General features: G+C 40.0%; 1 protein-coding gene across 7 annotated transcripts in view; it reads left to right on the forward strand.

The window, feature by feature from the left end:
• ANK3 (ankyrin 3) overlaps positions 1 to 18,068 on the forward strand; it is a 695,467-nt gene that overhangs the window by 602,473 nt on the left and 74,926 nt on the right. For all 7 annotated transcript variants that reach the window (XM_044296177.1, XM_044296180.1, XM_044296181.1 and 4 more), the window contains 3 exons: positions 1,386 to 1,509; positions 11,892 to 11,994; positions 17,110 to 17,216. In XM_044296177.1, coding sequence (XP_044152112.1) covers positions 1,386 to 1,509; positions 11,892 to 11,994; positions 17,110 to 17,216 — 334 coding nt within the window. The remainder of the gene's footprint in view (positions 1 to 1,385; positions 1,510 to 11,891; positions 11,995 to 17,109; positions 17,217 to 18,068) is intronic.

Raw genomic sequence — 18,068 nt, forward strand, 5'->3', positions numbered from 1 at the left:
GATTTTTGTCTCATCTGTCCACAGGACATTCTCCCAGAAGCTTTGTGGCTTGTCAACATGTAGTTTGGCATATTCCAGTCTTGCTTTTTTATGATTCGTTTTCAACAATGGTGTCCTCCTTGGTCGTCTCCCATGTAGTCCACTTTGGCTCAAACAACGACGGATGGTGCGATCTGACACTGATGTTCCTTGAGCATGAAGTTCACCTTGAATCTCTTTAGAAGTCTTTCTAGGCTCTTTTGTTACCATTCGGATTATCCGTCTCTTAGATTTGTCATCAATTTTCCTCCTGCGGCCACGTCCAGGGAGGTTGGCTACAGTCCCATGGATCTTAAACTTATGAATAATATGTGCAACTGTACTCACAGGAACATCTAGTTGCTTGGAGATGGTCTTATAGCCTTTACCTTTAACATGCTTGTCTATAATTTTCTTTCTGATCTCTTGAGACAGCTCTTTCCTTTGCTTCCTCTGGTCCATGTCGAGTGTGGTACACACCATATCACCAAACAACACAGTGATTACCTGGAGCCATATATATAGGCCCAATGGCTGATTACAAGGTTGTAGACACCTGTGATGCTAATTAGTGGACACACCTTGAATTAACATGTCCCTTTGGTCACATTATGTTCTGTGTTTTCTAGGGGTACCATCATTTTTGTCCATGCCTGTTTCATGAGTTTATTTTTTTACATAATTCTGTTGAAGCATGGTTGAAAAACAATGTCTGACTTTCATTGGTTAACATTTATAGAATTTTAATTTATTATTACTTTTGTCAGATTAAAGTTATTTCTGTGACCATTGTGACTTTTTCTTTCATTGACCAAAGGGTACCAACAATTTTGTCCACGTCTGTATTTGCTTTGTACTGGTATAAACAAGATATTGGTGACATCAAGTACATGTTGCAGAATTGAAAATCCAGACTCTAAGATCCCTGTAGATTTCTTCTCCAATATGTGAACAGGATATTGTAAAACCCATTGACTTGCACGGTATCGCACTTCGCTACAGACGCACCTTGAATTTACCGCATGTGCACATGATGAAAGATATCAAGTCTAAAAGGAAATAATAGCTATAAAGCAGAAATAGATGCAACATATCAGTGGCTTCATGTTTTGTAAAACACAGCTATCTCCGGCAAATTGTTTTCCAGCCACATAACATTGACTGTAGCATCCGGGCATCCAGCTATCTGCGTGGTTTCCTGCTGCTGGTGTGCATTATTGAAAATTCTGTGTGGAAAATGTCCCAGGGCTCTGTCATGTCATTGATTAGGTGTCGGCGTGCTCACAGTGATGATCTACTAACTCATCATCATCAGGGCTTCTATGAGGTTGCTGCTTGTCGTTAAAACAGCCATTCTTCTTTCTTAGGTGAAGATGCAATGACAGGTGACACTGACAAATACCTTGGACCACAAGATCTGAAAGAGCTAGGGGATGATTCTTTGCCCCAAGAAGGTTACATGGGCTTCAGCCTAGGAGCCAGATCGGCCAGGTAAGTACCAATATGGCGGCACTGTAATTTCATGTTACACCATCGACTTACATGTGTCCATCTCTTTTCTGTTTTGAGCTTCTACTTCATGATCATGGGAAGTCACAAAACCTGACATTTGTGTACACTGTTAGAATTAACCCTGTCCTTTGCACGACATACACATATACTATGCACTGGATCATGTTTGCACAAGTCTGCGGAATATAGAAGAGTAGCAGCAGCCAAATAATAAAAGTCCTTTAGTGTCCTAAAAAGTCCCTCAAACACATGCATCAGAAGTCAATGTACCATATACCTGACGAAGAGAATCCCAATTCTATCATGTATTAATATAAGGTCATATGGACGTATTGTTATTAAATGTAGACAAGAAATTCAGTCCAGATATCTATGTAAGTAGCATCATAGTATTTCTTGAGTGAGGCTACCCATTGTGTAATACTTACCTGCAGCCACATACTGTAGACATGTATTCCTGCTGCATGTTTAAACAGGTTGAACGTCATTACTTAGGAGATATAGATCTTCTTCTTTATTGCATATCTAAATAAAAAAAGTCATCAAGAAAAGTAAAAAAATAGCATGTGAAATGTCTTGGGCAACAGGAAGGTTTTTGGTCATATGCCCGGCATCATTTTATTAATTCACTATTAATTAAATAGTCAGATAATTTTATAATCTGGATCATTTTAGGCGTGGCAACACTAATTATGTGCATTTTCTTTATTTCAAATTTTTATATAATAAAACATTTTTAATTAGGGAAGAAACATTTTTTGTGTTTGTTTTGAAAAATATTTTTTGAGCTGTGTACATATGCTGTTAAATCGCCACGAGCACATCCACAATATACATATCCCATAGCTCTGAGTGCTTTTAGGCTGCTTTCACACCTGCGTTCGGTGCGGATCTGTCTTGTATTTGCACAGACGAATCCGCACCAATAATGCAAACGCTTGTATCTGTTCAGAACGGATCCGTTTGCATTATTCTTTTAAAAAAAGTCTAAGTCAAAACGGATCCGTCCTGACTTACATTGAAAGTCAATGGAAGATGGATCCGTTTTCAATTGCACCATATTGTGTCAGTGAAAACGGATCCGTCCCCAGTGACTTACATTGTAAGTCAGGACGGATCAGTTTGGCTCCTCATCGTCAGGCGGACACCCGAATGCTGCAAGCAGCGTTTTGGTGTCCGCCTGAAAAGCGGAACGGAGACCAAACGCAGCCAAACTGATGCATTCTGAACGGATCCTTTTCCATTCAGAATGCATTGGGGCTGAACTGATCCGTTTTGGGCCGCTTGTGAGAACCTTGACACAGATCTCACAAGCAGACCCAGAAACGCCAGGGTGAAAGTAGATTCAGTAAAAAAATGATTTTACATATATGTAAATGAGGCAAGTAAGGAGACTAATGTTTCAGGAGCCCAGCCACGTCCACTGTGAAGGACCCCAGCACCACCTGCATCCTCCAAATCTCCTCCTTGCTCCCCTAATGTCACACCGTTGAAGCGCCGTAATGTCAGTGACAGTGTCGGCATGGTGTTCCTTCCCTTTGCTGGCATCAGCCTCAGGGAACGAACTGCGCATGCCCTAGCTGGCATGCACAAGATTACAGCACTTTAACTGTGTGACGCCGAGGGAGCAAGGAGAAGATTCAGAGGATGCAGGGCGGTGCTGGGCTCCTCCACAGTGTCCCTGGCTGGGCTCCTGAAATGATGGTAACAGCCCCCTGGGCTCCTTACTTGCCTCATTTGCATATATGTAACATCTTTTTTTTATTGAATAAAAGCACTCAGAGCTATGGGAAATACATATTGTGGACGTGCTGGTGGCGATCTAGCAGCGCATGTCCGCAGCTCTATAGGCTCAAACAAGCTAACAGAATCTGTACTTCAGTATATCATACCTGTCAGCAGAACACTGACAGGTATCCTATAAAGCCCTGTGTAACAGGTGTACAAAGATAGGGGGTCTCCATTCAGCCCCCAGCCGCTGTGACAACCCATAAATACCCTACAATTAAGATGGGCATTGGGAAGAGGTGTTGGGGTGACAGAGGGAACCACCCCTCTGAGTCTAACCATCTTCTGCCAAATGTGTAGTTGAGAATTTTTTATTTTTTTACTAAGGCTACTCTCACACTTGCGATAGCCTTTTCCGGCGGAACCTCTGGCCCGCCCCCATTATAGTGAATGGGGCTGGAACTGACATCCGGAGGCACGGTGGACTTGCGATTGCACGGATCCAGCAGGCTGTTCCCCCACCGGAACAGCCTGCCAAAAAAGGCTACCGCAAATGAGAAAGTAGCCTAAGATGAGGAAAATTGCCATTTCTTTTTGGGGGGGGGGGGGGCTTCCTCAACTTTGCAGGATAACAGGCTGAACTGGATGGACTTATGTCTTTTTTCAGCCTTACAAACTATGTTATACTATGTTACTTAGATGTTGGGGCCACTATTGATATAATATAATGGATGGTGCGGCTCTCAACGCCTAAGCTTACGTGATCTCAATGCCATAAAGGTACAGCCAGGGGTAATGTCTTCCTACCTGTGCAGTAAATGTACATCACAGGACAGAAGGTTAACATGTATTTTTAAAAAGGAATCTCAATTGAAAACTTTCACCATCGATTGCCATCACCTTTAATGGGGTATTCCCATCACATACAATGAGGGCATATCACTAGGATATGCCCCCATTGTCTGATAGGTGCAGGTCCCACCTCTGGGTCCCGCAACTACGCCGAGAACTGAGTGGGGAAGATGGTGGCTGGAGGACCCCGGGTTTCCTGGGGTCTGGCCACCGCCAATCGCTTTCCCCATATAAGTGAATGGGAGCGCACTGCGCTTGTGCAGCCACCCAGAGGTGGGACCCGCACCTATCAGGCAATGATGGCATAACCTAGCGATATGCCCCCATTGTCTGTGATGGGAACACCCCTTTAAGTGTTCCAGATATTCTCCAGTTAACCTTTAGACTGTAGAAGTAATTGGTCTTACATTCCACACTCTCTTAGATATTGTCAGATTATAATTTTTTGGTGAATATGTGGCCTACAAACATTTTAATGGATTCTAATTTTGTTGTTTAGCTTTAACTTTCACCTGGCTATATATACAAGCTTTCATTGTGCTGCGCCCTCCACTCGTATTATACAAATCAGTTTTTCTTTGCTTGAACTTTTGGAGAAACCAAACAGTCATCAGTTCATCAGGATATTACGCTTAGCACGTGGAATTCAGGTCTGGTAAAGCTCTGCTGTCTGAGATCTAACTCTCCGGAGTTCTGCGAGTGCCGGGGACATGACCACACATTCTCTGTGAAGCTTATTCAAAGCCCTAAAACAAAACCCGGCACTGTGTTGGTGGAAGAGATTACCGCCCGTGTTTTGGATTACAGCGGTGTGATTGCTGATGGGCCAATGTTTAAGCCGATAATGCCGCCTTTCAAAGTAAAAGCCTTACAGACGTTTCCCTTGAAAATTTCATGGCATCCCATAGCATATTATGTCTCTTCCTATAGGTTTTCAGTACACAGTGCTGTCTGGAAAGCGTGCACAAGTTGGAAAAAAATACATAATTTTATTAGCTCTACCCAGTTGTTCATTAGTAATAATTATATAAACATGTTTTACATCTCAGGAGGTTGTAGCCACAGATTGTCTGAAGCCTTAGGGTCCTTTTACATGAGCCGAGGTTTGGGTCAATTATCAAAAAAGAGCACTCGTTTCGCTCCCTGTGTGAAAATTCCTCCGACACCTGACAAACAAGCAAATACCAGCTATGCAGCATCTAAAATCGTTGTTTGTCTGCAGCATGGTTCATTTCTGATTATTGCTCTGGTCTAGCTGACAGGCCCTTAGACTTAGGCCATCAGTTAGACCATATTTTAAGTCATGTATAGCTTTAAAATGCTTGTCTTCTCAGCACCCTCTGCCCCTCCCTGAGTGCCCTCCGCTCAGTCCTACAGCACTGTGAATTCCTAATTAAAGGGTTTGTCCGGGTTCTAGATATTGGTAGCCTATCCTCAGGGTAGATCATTAACAGTGATGAGCGAAGTATAAAAAAATTCAATTCAGCTCCTTCGCCGAATTTTACAAAAAATGTCATGATCATGAAGAGCCGACCGCCGCCATCTTGATTGAAGATTTAGCGTGAAATCATGTGAAAGCGTGGCAAAGTCATACGTGTATGGATTTAAGGCGAGATCTTCAATCAAGATGATGGCGGCCGGCTCTTCACACTCAAATAGATGAGGTAAGTATGTTTTTTTTTTGTTTTTGTTTTTTTGGGCTACCACAAAGTACGAGAAAATTCAGATTCGTAGTGAATCGAATTTTTCCTAAAATTCGGATAGAACTCCACTCGATTCTCTCAACCCTAATCATTAATATCAGATTGGTGGAAGTCTGACACCTAGCACCCTCATCATCAGAACCAACACAGAGAACGGAGCCAGAAGTATAAACTCTCTACTGTGCGGTGTCTGCTGGCTTACTGCAGCTCAACCCTCCTTATACTGACCTATAAGTAATCTGACCCTGGATATTACACACCATACACCAGATCATCAGTATGACGCTGGGTTCACACCTAAGCGTTTTACAGCGCGTTCAAACGCGCTGTAAAACGCTCAACACATGAAAACCAATGCTTCCCTAGGGCCCTGGTTCACACTTGAGCGTTTTACAGCGTTGTAAAGCGCTGAAAAACGCCCTACTCTCAAAAAAGTTCTTGAGTTTCTTTGGGGGGTTTTGTCGCGCGTTCCCGTACATAGACTTTCAGGAACGCGCGACAATGGGCGTTCACTTGTCTCTGTATGCGCGATTGTAAACGCCGGTACAATCGCGCATACAGAGCGCTCCTTTCAGAACGCTCAGGTGTGAACCCAGGGTGAGACTTTACAGCTGAAGATACCTTATACCTAATGTGTTTCATTGTTGCTTAGGGAAAGCCTTCATTCATCAGAATTTTATTCTGTTTTGTAATTCTTTTACATATCAAGTCATAAATTTCATGTTATACACATCATATCCTTTATAAATGTCTGTACAAAGGTAAGATATTCTATTAATGGTAGATATACAGGTATTTTGTGTATACCATGTGCAGGAAAGTCAGTGATCCAACTGCTTATTCACTTATAGTTTTTTTACATTTGCTGCATCTGATTATTTTATTTTACTTTTTTTCCTTGTTCAAAATAAATTTCTTTAAACTAGTCCTAAAATCAGGTAAGAAGGCATGTCATCCATCGTTTCAGACTTTAACTTTTGCTCATTGTCATTCATATTAGTCATTATTGTGCTGTGGCGTGGCAATTCTTTTCTTTATTTTTTATATTTGGAAAGTTGTGGTTTTTATGTTCTTTACATTTGTCCCATTGCTGGGGGAAAGTTCTTTTCTTTCATCATAAATGGTTTGAAGCAGCTTTTCCTGTTTACTAATGTTTGGATTGTTTTGGAAAATCGGCACTAATGTTAAGATTTCATAATTGGGTTGAGGCCATTTTATATGTACATTTTTAGAGGCTAATTTAGTATTTAGTTTATCTGAGCCTCTCTTTTTGTAAGGACCAGTGAGGTAGTCATACTATCATGGTTTACATCTATTAATCTAAGCTTTGGCCTGAAATGTGATAAAACTGCAACACCTATTTGCAAATAAGAAATACCACAGCTCTGTATACGGCCCATCAAAGGAGAATATCCTGCAGGATGATTACCAAAATTATAATCATTTAATATAGTGTCAACATTATCAGAAAGAGAATACTGCCCATAAAAGCTTCCAATTCAACCCTTTCATGCACATCGGTATAACTGTATGCCCAAGGTGAATGAGCAGTTCATTGAATGGGGTCCATGGGCTGTGTCTGCTTCCTACATAGTGGGTGCCAGCCATTTTACACAGCCACCATCCGACAGCAGTGGCTATGTTAGGAGATTGTGCCTAACCCGGCCATGTGACCACTAAGATGCTACAGTCAATAGCAACTGCGGCATCTAATCAGTTAGATAAATGGAGGGGGCTCTCTCTGTCATTCAGTGGGCACCCCCACAAAGCCATCACGGCTTACCAACTGGCTGCAATGGCAGGCAAGTGCTTGCTGAAGGTTCCACAGTCCTGCCAAGTTACTGGTCCTATACCCTGCCTTGGACCGGTGTAATAGCATGCTGGCAATATATAGTACAGAAGTATTACTGTGAATAGTACAAGCGATCGAATAGTACAAGCAGGTTCAAGTTCCCTGAAGCGACAAAAAAAAATAATAATCTAAAATCAGTTTAAAGTTTCTAAAAAATATTTGAAAAAACATTAAAAGTAAAAAAATTTATTTTCCAATTTCTCATACAAACATGTTTGATATTGTCACATCTAAAAATATCTGAAATATTAAAATATCAAGTTATTTAACACACATAAATGGCATAAAAAAATAAATAAAAACTACCCCAATAGCAGAATTTTAGGTTTTAGATCACCTCATATCCCCAACAGAATGGAATAAAAAATGATCAAAAAGTAGCATGTTTCCCAAAATGATATCAATAAAATCTACAGCTTGCCCAGAAAAAAAGCCCCCCCCACCTTAGTCGAAAGAAAAAAGTGTCAGAATGCTGCGACTTATTTTTTTTTTTAGAATAGAAAGTTTTCCATTTTTTAAAAGCAGTAAAACATAATAAAAACTATATGTATTTGGTAATGCCATAATTGTACTGACCTGCAGAATAAAGTCGCCATCTCCTTTATAGAGCATAGCGCCATAAAAATCAAACCCAAACGTTAGCAGAATTGCAGTTTGGGGTTATTTTTTCGCAGTTCATCGTATGGGACATTAAGTGGTGCTAGTTAAAAAAAAGTTACAATTCATTCCCCAAAAGCCTTCATATAGCTAAATCATCCCAAAAATTTAAAAAGTTATGGCCCTTGGAAGGCAAGAAGGTAAACATATTTTCCAAAATTAAGTAAATTAGAAGTTCCAAAATGGGCAACAAAAAGCCCATTTAATGTCAAACTATGGGGAAAAAATAAAAACAAAACAAGGCTGCAAACTAATAATATACTGAAATCAGCTTTTGAAGAATTCTTACAAAAGAACATCCCTTCTGGTAGCAATGACAAGACTTACTGTAAAGTCCTGCAGTGCTCCAACTGATCCCCCTACATGTCCATACTTCCAAAACAAGGCCACTTTCACATTGGCTGTATTTGGTCATATTTTGTCTTTGTAAGTCAAAACCAAGCATTGGAAGTCCTACATAGAGACATAGAGAAAAACTACTTTGGGAAGATCTGCACCTCTTCTGTGTTTTGGGTTTCAAATACTAAATGAAAATTAAAATCCTGTAACAACCCTATTAAAAGTAGGCCTAATGGACACACTTACAGCAGCAATGGGACCAGGTAGCCAGCATGCTCTGAAATTTGTTGCTGGCATCAAGCTGCTCCTATGACCAGGTTCATAACACGTCAGGAGGGAATGTTCAGCAGATACGCCAAAATATTCTCTCAAGGCACTCTCTCTGTAAGGAGAGATGGTACCTCCCAAAAAGGATAGCCTCTCTACACATTTAATTCTAAATACATAAAGGAACATTTATCATGTCTGCTATGCCAGTTTTGTGGTGTAAAAATGTCACAAAGAATGCCAACATGTGACATTTGGAGCATAGTTTTGTGTCATTTGGTGATCCCTGACACTTTTACAAATGGAGTGAAAAGTAGGGCAGGACTTTAACTTAGAGCATCTCATTTATGATGTGCGAAATTAAAAAAAGTTGCAACCCCCTGGTGTACTTTTACAAACATAGGCCTACGCCACATCGCACTTGCCTCAAATATATTATCATTGTGCTCTATTTCATAAAATTGGTGCAACCTCTCAAAGCAAAAGCAGACTTAAAACTGCCCCCAAAGCCACCTCAAATGATATATTTTGGCATTTGCCTGAGATATAAGATTTACATTATGGGGAGGGGGACATACTGTATATCTTATATCTCAGTCAGATGCCAAAAGTGTGTCATCACCACTCTCAGGCACGTTTCTATAATACTGGTTCCTAATGACTTGATAAACTGCGCCCATACATATAGGCAGTGCCCAGAAATGACTGCCCTCACTGGCACAGACAAAAAGCAGAGCCGAATGAGTGGAAACTCAAGTGGCTGCTCTACTTTTTGTAACAACATAAAATGGCCAAACCCACAAAAGCCAAGCGTAGTGCGATTAAAAATAAATGAAGACAATTATTATACAACCAGAGTGTAAATTAGTACATGAAATGCTGCTTGTAAGTCTTAGTGTTCTAGTGTGTGCTTAGGAAGAAATGTCTGTGTAAGAAATATTGCCTAATAACGTACAAAAATGTCATAACCCACGTCTGACCATGAGACTCCCAAATCAGAATTGTGGCTGAATTTAATCAGATTTCCAAGATCGCTGCTTCCTCACAGCTCAGCATAGGGCCCCAGTATATTCCGAAGTTTACAAGAAGGATATTTCTTTTTATGAAATATTAGATCTGTGAAACCCCTCACCCAATAGAATAGGAGCTATCTTACATTCAATGGATTATCTGCCAGGTATATTTTCTGAGCAGGGACATGATGCTTGTATTCCACATGGCATGTTTGCAACATCATTTTCTGTTAAACAATTTTGATAAATGATGTCTCTGTATGAAACTGAAGAATTGTTGCCATGCACCTCCATGCCATCCCTATAATACATACCGTGTGCATGAGCAAAGCTTTTTTGTCTCCTTTGAATCCAGTCCTGGTTTTGGCTTCAAAATGCACAGGGCAACCACACTGTATTGTTTCATTTTAAAGGCCATGTACACCTTTGGGGGTATTTTTTTTTCTATTTTTTTTCATCGCATACTTACTCATTTTGGACTAAAAATCATTTTTTTATTAAAAATGTTCAGCCGTTTCTTAGTTACAGGGGTTAAAAATCGGTCACTTTCTGTTTTCTTTGAATCTTATGATCTCATGTGTAGCTCTTATCTCTTGACCTCATAAACATTTATTTAAGGCCTTATGCACATGGCCGTTGTGCGGCCATACCATGCATTGGGGACCGCAATTTGCGGTCCCCAATGCACGGGCCTCATCCGTGCGGCAGCCATGATGGATCCAGACTCATTCAACTTGAATGGGTCCGTGATCCGTCAGCAGCGTAAAAAAATAGAGCAAGTTATTTTTTTTGCAGTGTGGAGGCACGGACAGAAACACCACGGAAGCACACCGTAGTTCTTCCGTGGGGTTACGTGCCTCCATTCCACACTGCAGCTCCGGATTATGGACCAATTCAAGTAAATTAGATCACATCTGTGATGCGGGGAGCACACGGCCGGTGCCCGCATATTGTGGACCCGCTGCTTGCAGGCCGTCTTATAAGAAATGAGCCTATAAAGAGTGTTTAGAAAGTGACAGCTTGCAAGTAGACTGATTTTTAAGCCCCATACCTCAGAAACGGCTGAAGATTTTTAATAAAGACCAATTGAGAAAAATGACTTTTAGCCCAAAATGAGTAAACTGGAATCATTTAAATGCCCAGAAGGTGTTCATAGCCTTTAAATGCAGGGTTTAAAAAAAAATTGAGATAGAAATAAATTCCAGATAGGGCAGAGAAATAAAACATATATATATTTTTTTTTTTTACTGTAGACAGTTACCACAGAGCTAGTGAAGATCTTTCCATGTGATAGCCCTTGTTTTTCTACATCAATCTAAGTAAAAGAGGTAGTTAAAGTTATTTGCACTAAATTTATTAAAGGGTGTACTCTTAAGTAATTTGGAATTTCTGCAAGTAAGGAAGTAAGATCATAATTTTGGGAGTTTTAATCATGGAATATTTAACCTTAGGTTCTACGTGCTTGGAAACCCCTCAATTATTGTTCTGCTAGTCTATTTTTGCCACTGTTCTGATCATGTATATAGTTGTGAAGTGCATGTAATCTTTTTGAAGACTAAGTATAATGGATTGAAGTGAGAGTGACCTAGTGAATGTTTAGTTTCATATGTTTGCTTTGTCTATTAGATGTAGGGTTTGGCTTGGATTCTGCCTATCATGTATCTTCCAGGGTCCCAATGAGCTGCTTAGCTTATATATATGTACCTAAAAATATTTTCTTCCTAGTAGCAAATTCTTCTCCAAAAGTCATATTATCCAAATCATTTGTGACAAATACAGTTTTTTTCATTCGAACTATTTTCTAAATTTATTGTTGCTCACATTTTTATCACATTTTTATCACATTTTATTTTATTTTGCCCTGGAAGCTGCATTCATTGTTTCCTTTTTTTTCCCATCCATCTCATTGTCATCTGCGTGTACTTTGGTAAATTGTAAATGCAACAACAGCCTCCGCTCCTTCAGTTCGGATAGGTCCTACACACTGAACAGGAGTTCTTTCGCCCGGGACAGTATGATGATTGAAGAACTACTTGCACCTTCAAAGGATCAGGTACGTTCATGTTTCCTGCTAAAACCTACAATATACCATTATGATTATGTTTTATTAGCAGTAATGACCATCAGAAAATTGTTTAGAAATGTGGTTGTCTGGTTTAGAAAATCTTTTGCAAATTCCCTATTAGGAATTTTGTCAAGCTAGAAGGGAGTGATCTGCCACATAAGACACTCATCTCTTTGCCATTAAATGACTCCAAAATCATGTCTTGCTGTAGAAGACCCATTGTGTCCATGCTTTACATCGAAAGTCAACTGATTTCAATGAATTGTGAATTCAGAAACTTAAACTGTGTAATACTTATTTTGTACTGTGGTGGCGCTGCAGAATAAGTGAGCACTTGATGTTAGGTTTCTCCACAGATCACAGCTGATTGCCAAGGATCCCATGACTTAAAAAAAGTGAATTAAAAACTGGCAAAAGCATGACAAAAGCGGCATAGGTGAACAAAGCCCAAAATCATCTCTTCTTGAACAACGCTACTATGTTTTTAGATGATGTCATTGATGATTGTTAGCGTCCATTACATAAACACTGGGATTCAAAAATGAGCTTAGGTTAATACTGATGACCTTTTGTATATATTCTTCAAATTCTTACTACATTTATTTTAGGGTATGTGTCCAAATTGTATATAATTCAACTTCCCATAGAACATATGTTCTAGCTGCAATCCACATTCAGTTTATCTTCTTGTTTATTAGCATTGTATACAGTCCTGGTGACCTTCTATTTATCCAACATGATCAAGCCACACATGCTTCTTACTTCATAAACAGCCCTCAGCTGTTCTCGCAGGCTTCAGGCCAAGGAGACTGAATGCAAAATGTGATAAGAAATATTGCAAGAAGAACCAACACATACAATGCATTCCGAAAGTCTTTAGACCCTTTCACTTTTTTTCATCACATTTTATGTTATGGTCTTGCTCTAAAGTAAAACAATTTAAGATTTCCTCTATCAGTCGGCAGTCAATACATGTTTGCACATTTCTTAAAAAGAAAAAAACTAAAATTTTGCATGGACATAAGTATTCCGACCCTTTGCACACAGCCAACACAACATAGGAGCGGCTTCGGGACAATTCTGGTAATTTAAGGGGTTTTACCAACCTAAAATATGCCTATATTAGATGTTTTTCAGGCACGGATTGTGGCTTTTCCCCGCTCCCTAGATCTAAAAAAGTGGTTGTGGCGTGGACGGGGAAATGGACAGGCCAGCAGGCCCATCTCATTCATCATTTTCTACACCTGTTTTAGGCATAGAAAATTGTCTAAATGTAAGACAGCAAGGAAGCTGGCTTACATTTAGAAGTGGCGCTGGATGTGGTGAAGTTATGTAGAGGCCAGCGTCTAAAACACCCGTCTTAAAGGGAACCTGTCACCTCCAAAAACCATCCCAAGCCACCAGCAGTACTTGAGAGTAGCCAGCAGTATGTTTCTGATGATCATTTTCTTCCTGAAGGCAAATGCGGCAAGAGCTCTGAAAAAGTTATTTTATCCCCTGAGAGCACGGTTTTCTAGTCATGCTTGAAGTCAAGGGGACAGCGGCTTCCTTGCTTCAAGTCAAGGTAACTGCGCCCCCTTCCCTGCCTCTTCGCCTGTGACTGACAGCGCTTATGAACGAGAGTTCGGCTGGCTATGCCGAACTGCCGGCTGTCAGTCAGGAGTTCTTCCTCACAGTCACGAAAGTTGCTGCCAACCATTTTCTCCAATCTCAGGAAACTTCTAGCAGCTTGAAAAATGTAGCAATAGTGAGCCACGCCTGTATTGCGCACGCAATACACGCATATTACATTGCCGATTTCTCAAGAAAATAATGACTGGAGATCCTGAATTCTAGAATTTGCAAATTTAGGGCGAATATTAGGCCAAAAATTCACGAAATATAGCGAAAACAAATATTGCCTATGCTGGTCATCACTAATAACAAAATGTGAAACAGGTGAAAGGGTCTGAAGACTTTCTGAATGCACTGTTAATATTGAGCTAGAGATTGGTTATGTTCAAGGGCATGTGTCTTAAAACCCTTTTTTTTTATTCACATTTTGCACAGTGTCCCAACTTTTTTGGAATTTAGTCGTATATATAATATACAGTATATAGAGAGAAAGAAAGAGAGAGACAGGACATAACACAGGACCCACCATTCCCAGTAGATGATTGTCAATGACCTTTGCGTGACCTCTGTCCAGGTCACACAACTTGCCTAGAAAACTCCCCGAAAGAAGTCAATGAGGTCCTCTCCTGTCCATTGTTTCTATGGCCCATGGTGGCTGCTGTAAACCATATTCCTAAATGCTCTTAAGAACAGCTCAGACAAGATGGTTTCCCCCATAATCATGTTCAGGAAATAGAATTAAAAATCTACCATCACAAAATAGAAACAGATGACAAAAAAATGTCACTGGCTGACAGAAAAAACATAAGTAACACATTCCCTATAAATAATGCAAAACCTGCAATACAAGTCTAACCCTACATGTTATATTATGGATAAGCCTTCATTTTTTTTCCAAGCATTTGCCAAATTTGTTTTATAAAACTATTTGTTTAGTGGAAAGGTTAGCTCCTGTCCTGTGCGAGGTTAGCGGACTTCAGGACATGAAAGAGCTGCAGAACCCTCAACAAGCACTCTCTTAGTGTATACAATTCAGTAACACACTCATTACAATTAGGTGAACTTTTTAATCCCTTTCGTCTTCGAAAGCCATCTGCTTTACTGAAGGTCACTGGCAAACCTGTGAGAAGCAAATGTCAGGTGTCTAAATAATACATTTACTAATGAAGAGGGGAAAGCGCTTGGCAGGAAAATGTTCACCTGGACTAGTAGGTAATTGTGAGCCACTCACATAGCATTATCTGTGTTATGTGAGTCAATATATTCAGAACAATAATGTTTCCAGTGCTAGGATCTGGCCAACAAAGGCTATACACCGCGGAAACATTGTTCCATCTGCTTTCCTTTACGTGCAATACAAATAATGAAGTATGAGAGAAAGGCTTTACTACCTACATAGTACAACTGAACATATAGAAACCATAAATCTATCATTGCTTTGTGCAAAATAGTACGTGAAAAGTCAATAACAATGGTATTAGACTATAAAGCAAAATGCTTATTCAATATGTCATATACTACAGTACAAGTTTAATTACCTTTTTAGATTCTTTGAATATGTTTTCTAAATTCCAAATACTAGTAGAAGTGGATAGAGATGAGTGAATCACTCAGAATTCTAACTTTGATTCCGCTGAATCGGTCTACCAATTTGAGTTGGAGCAAATTCTACTCAGGGGCGGATTGGGAACTTAAAGTGGCCCTGGAAAAAAAAAAAAAAAAAAGTGGCCCCATTTTCTCAAACTGACAGAAGGCGGGGCAACAAATGGCGGGGTCAGCACTAGCATAGCACAAAATACCATCCTAACAGAACCATATACCACAAAGCAGCACAATATTTTGCACTAAAAGCTGTCCTTGTGTTGTGGCCATCAGTAGATTTTCTGTCCTCCTCCAGTTTTTCCCTGATTAAGATATGGAGCAGGGGGCTTAGGAGATGAGATACAGGATGGAATACATGAGTTTCTAATTCTCAAAGCATTAATTGCTATTGAGAGCTCTTTATGTACCCGGCCAGGGGCAGAGAAGAGGGGTTGGGCGCCCCCCCCCCCCCCAAATCCGCCTCTGATTCTACCGGAATCAAGAGAGCTCCAAATGGCCTGAACATTTGTGTACGACACTGAGTCTCCTAGAACTTTATTTTCTCTCTTTAGTGTCTCACTCTTTAGTAAATTTCCCTCTCTCTCCAAAATTAACCTAAATCAAATCACCAAAATTTCGATTTGGATGCAACTCAAATTTTCACACAATCTGCGTTGAATTTGATTAGTTTAGAATTGATTAGCTCATCTCTACTAGTGGATGTTTTATAAATGTTGGATGCTAGGGCTTCTCTGAGATAGTGGGATCACATGCAAACTGTGGTAAAATCATGGTCATGTCGCAACTTTCTTTATTCCCTATGTGGAAAAACATTTCAAATCACCTTGCAACCTCTGCAATAATTTTGAGAGTCAGACATTTCACAGACCTTTTTTTCCATAAGGTTTTGTTGAGTGACTTTTTATCGCTATGGAGCCCCAGGCCTTGCTCTAATACCAAATTGGTTCACTTTGTGATTGGGTATTTTAATTTTTTTTAATTCCTTTGACACTGTGAGGTTCTAGAAACTGTAGCAAGCTACATTACTGGTGTTTTGTAGAGAAAACCCCACCTGTCAAGTACATGATTTTTATGTGCTACCAGATAATTTCCTTGACCTAAAACCACCTTCTTTAAAAAAATAAACTAAAATCAGATGGACAAATTCTTGGTTCTTGAGTAATCAGATCTTCTATGAGCTATTAAAAATCATTGTTGGTTGGGCGTACATTGCCCCATGTAAACAGAGCAAGTGCTACTGACAAATGAAAACTGTATGGGGACCAACGATCCTATTGATTGTTCATCCCCATACTAACGATAACTGGCGCATGTAAATGATACATAATGAGTGCCACTCACCATGCCGTATCATCAGTCAGTGCTCCCAACCAGGCAGAATATCTGCCCATGTATCAGAGTCCTGCTTGTCCAGTATGTCATGTTTGCTAATAACCCCGAATAGTCACTTAGAACATAGCCTGGTTTATGGTTATTTGGGCTAACAGCTGAAATGAGTCTGCACATTATTGTTCTCTAATAAGCAAGAACTGTCAAAATAAACATAACAGTCTAGTTTAAAAAAAAAAAATAGTTATAGTTAGCATGTTGGGCCATCTTCCCCACACCCACAAATCCTACTTACATTGAGTCACCCATTTGATGTATAGTTTGGGGGACTCCACTTGGTGTCTAGGATAAAGGGAGTACAACTGATATATGAAGTTCATAAAGAAAGTAGTGCAGCAGTTTCTTGTTTTGCTTTTTATATAATTGCCCCTCTCTATCAAGTAAGCATTGGTAATGGTCAAGATCACTGTATTTTGCAGACTGCAGTCTTATGTGTTTATTTCTTTACCATTTTAAGCCAGTTCTACAATTTACCACTTGTACCTGTCTCTGTTTCAGCACCTTTCTTTTACAAGAGAATTTGATTCAGACTCACTGAGGCATTATAGCTGGGCTGCAGACACTCTGGACAATGTTAACCTTGTGTCAAGCCCTGTACATTCGGGGTAAGTTGAAAACTGCATTGTGTAAACAAAAATTTTCTACAGTATATATATATATATATAAAAGCTGCCCATGTGGGTGTACATGGGGAATAACACTGTTTCTGACCATTATATGACCTGTATCTGGCATTTTTAGCAGTTTTCCTCCCTGCATCTCTAATTCTGTCCCTGTGCTATTGATAGTAACTAGCTGCTATCATGTCATCCATACACTGCACATGGAAAGTAGATGAGATCTTTTATATAGAGAAACAGAAGAGCATAGAAGACATTATAGAGAAATTCTCAGCTGTATAGATATGAATCCAGGAGCAGCGAGACAGTAAAATCTTACTATTAAGCTGCCCATACCTATAGATCTATGTTGGCCAAACTTGTCAATTTCAGTTGACATTCTGATGTGTATGGGGCCTCCGGATTCACCCCCAACTGTTGATCTCAGTGGAGATAAGGATCAGGCACTTTGGATATCAGCTGTCCTATCCTTTTGTTCTCAGAAGATAAGCCACTGCCAGAGTTGTCTGCCAGGTTTTATTTTCCTCTCCCAATTCACTGCATACATGTGCATGCTCAGGCAAGAATGCGCCTGTATGAGAGGTTCAGATGAGACAGCGGTTGGCCATATGATCGTGTATGGCTGGGTTTAGCTGCTGAAGCTCACTCCTTCTACCCCCATCCCTCTCAATAGACTTCTATGGACAGCTGTAAGTTGCTTCTTCAGTGACCTGACCGTCTACTTGGTCTCTTGATATAGGTTTAGCAGAGAATTCAGAGAGAATGTTAGTTTAAAGGGGTTGTCCACTTTCTGATTATTGTTGACCAATGTGTATGTGATATGATTATACGGCACTT

Source organism: Bufo gargarizans, chromosome 6, assembly GCF_014858855.1.
Source record: "Bufo gargarizans isolate SCDJY-AF-19 chromosome 6, ASM1485885v1, whole genome shotgun sequence".
NCBI lineage: Eukaryota > Metazoa > Chordata > Amphibia > Anura > Bufonidae > Bufo > Bufo gargarizans.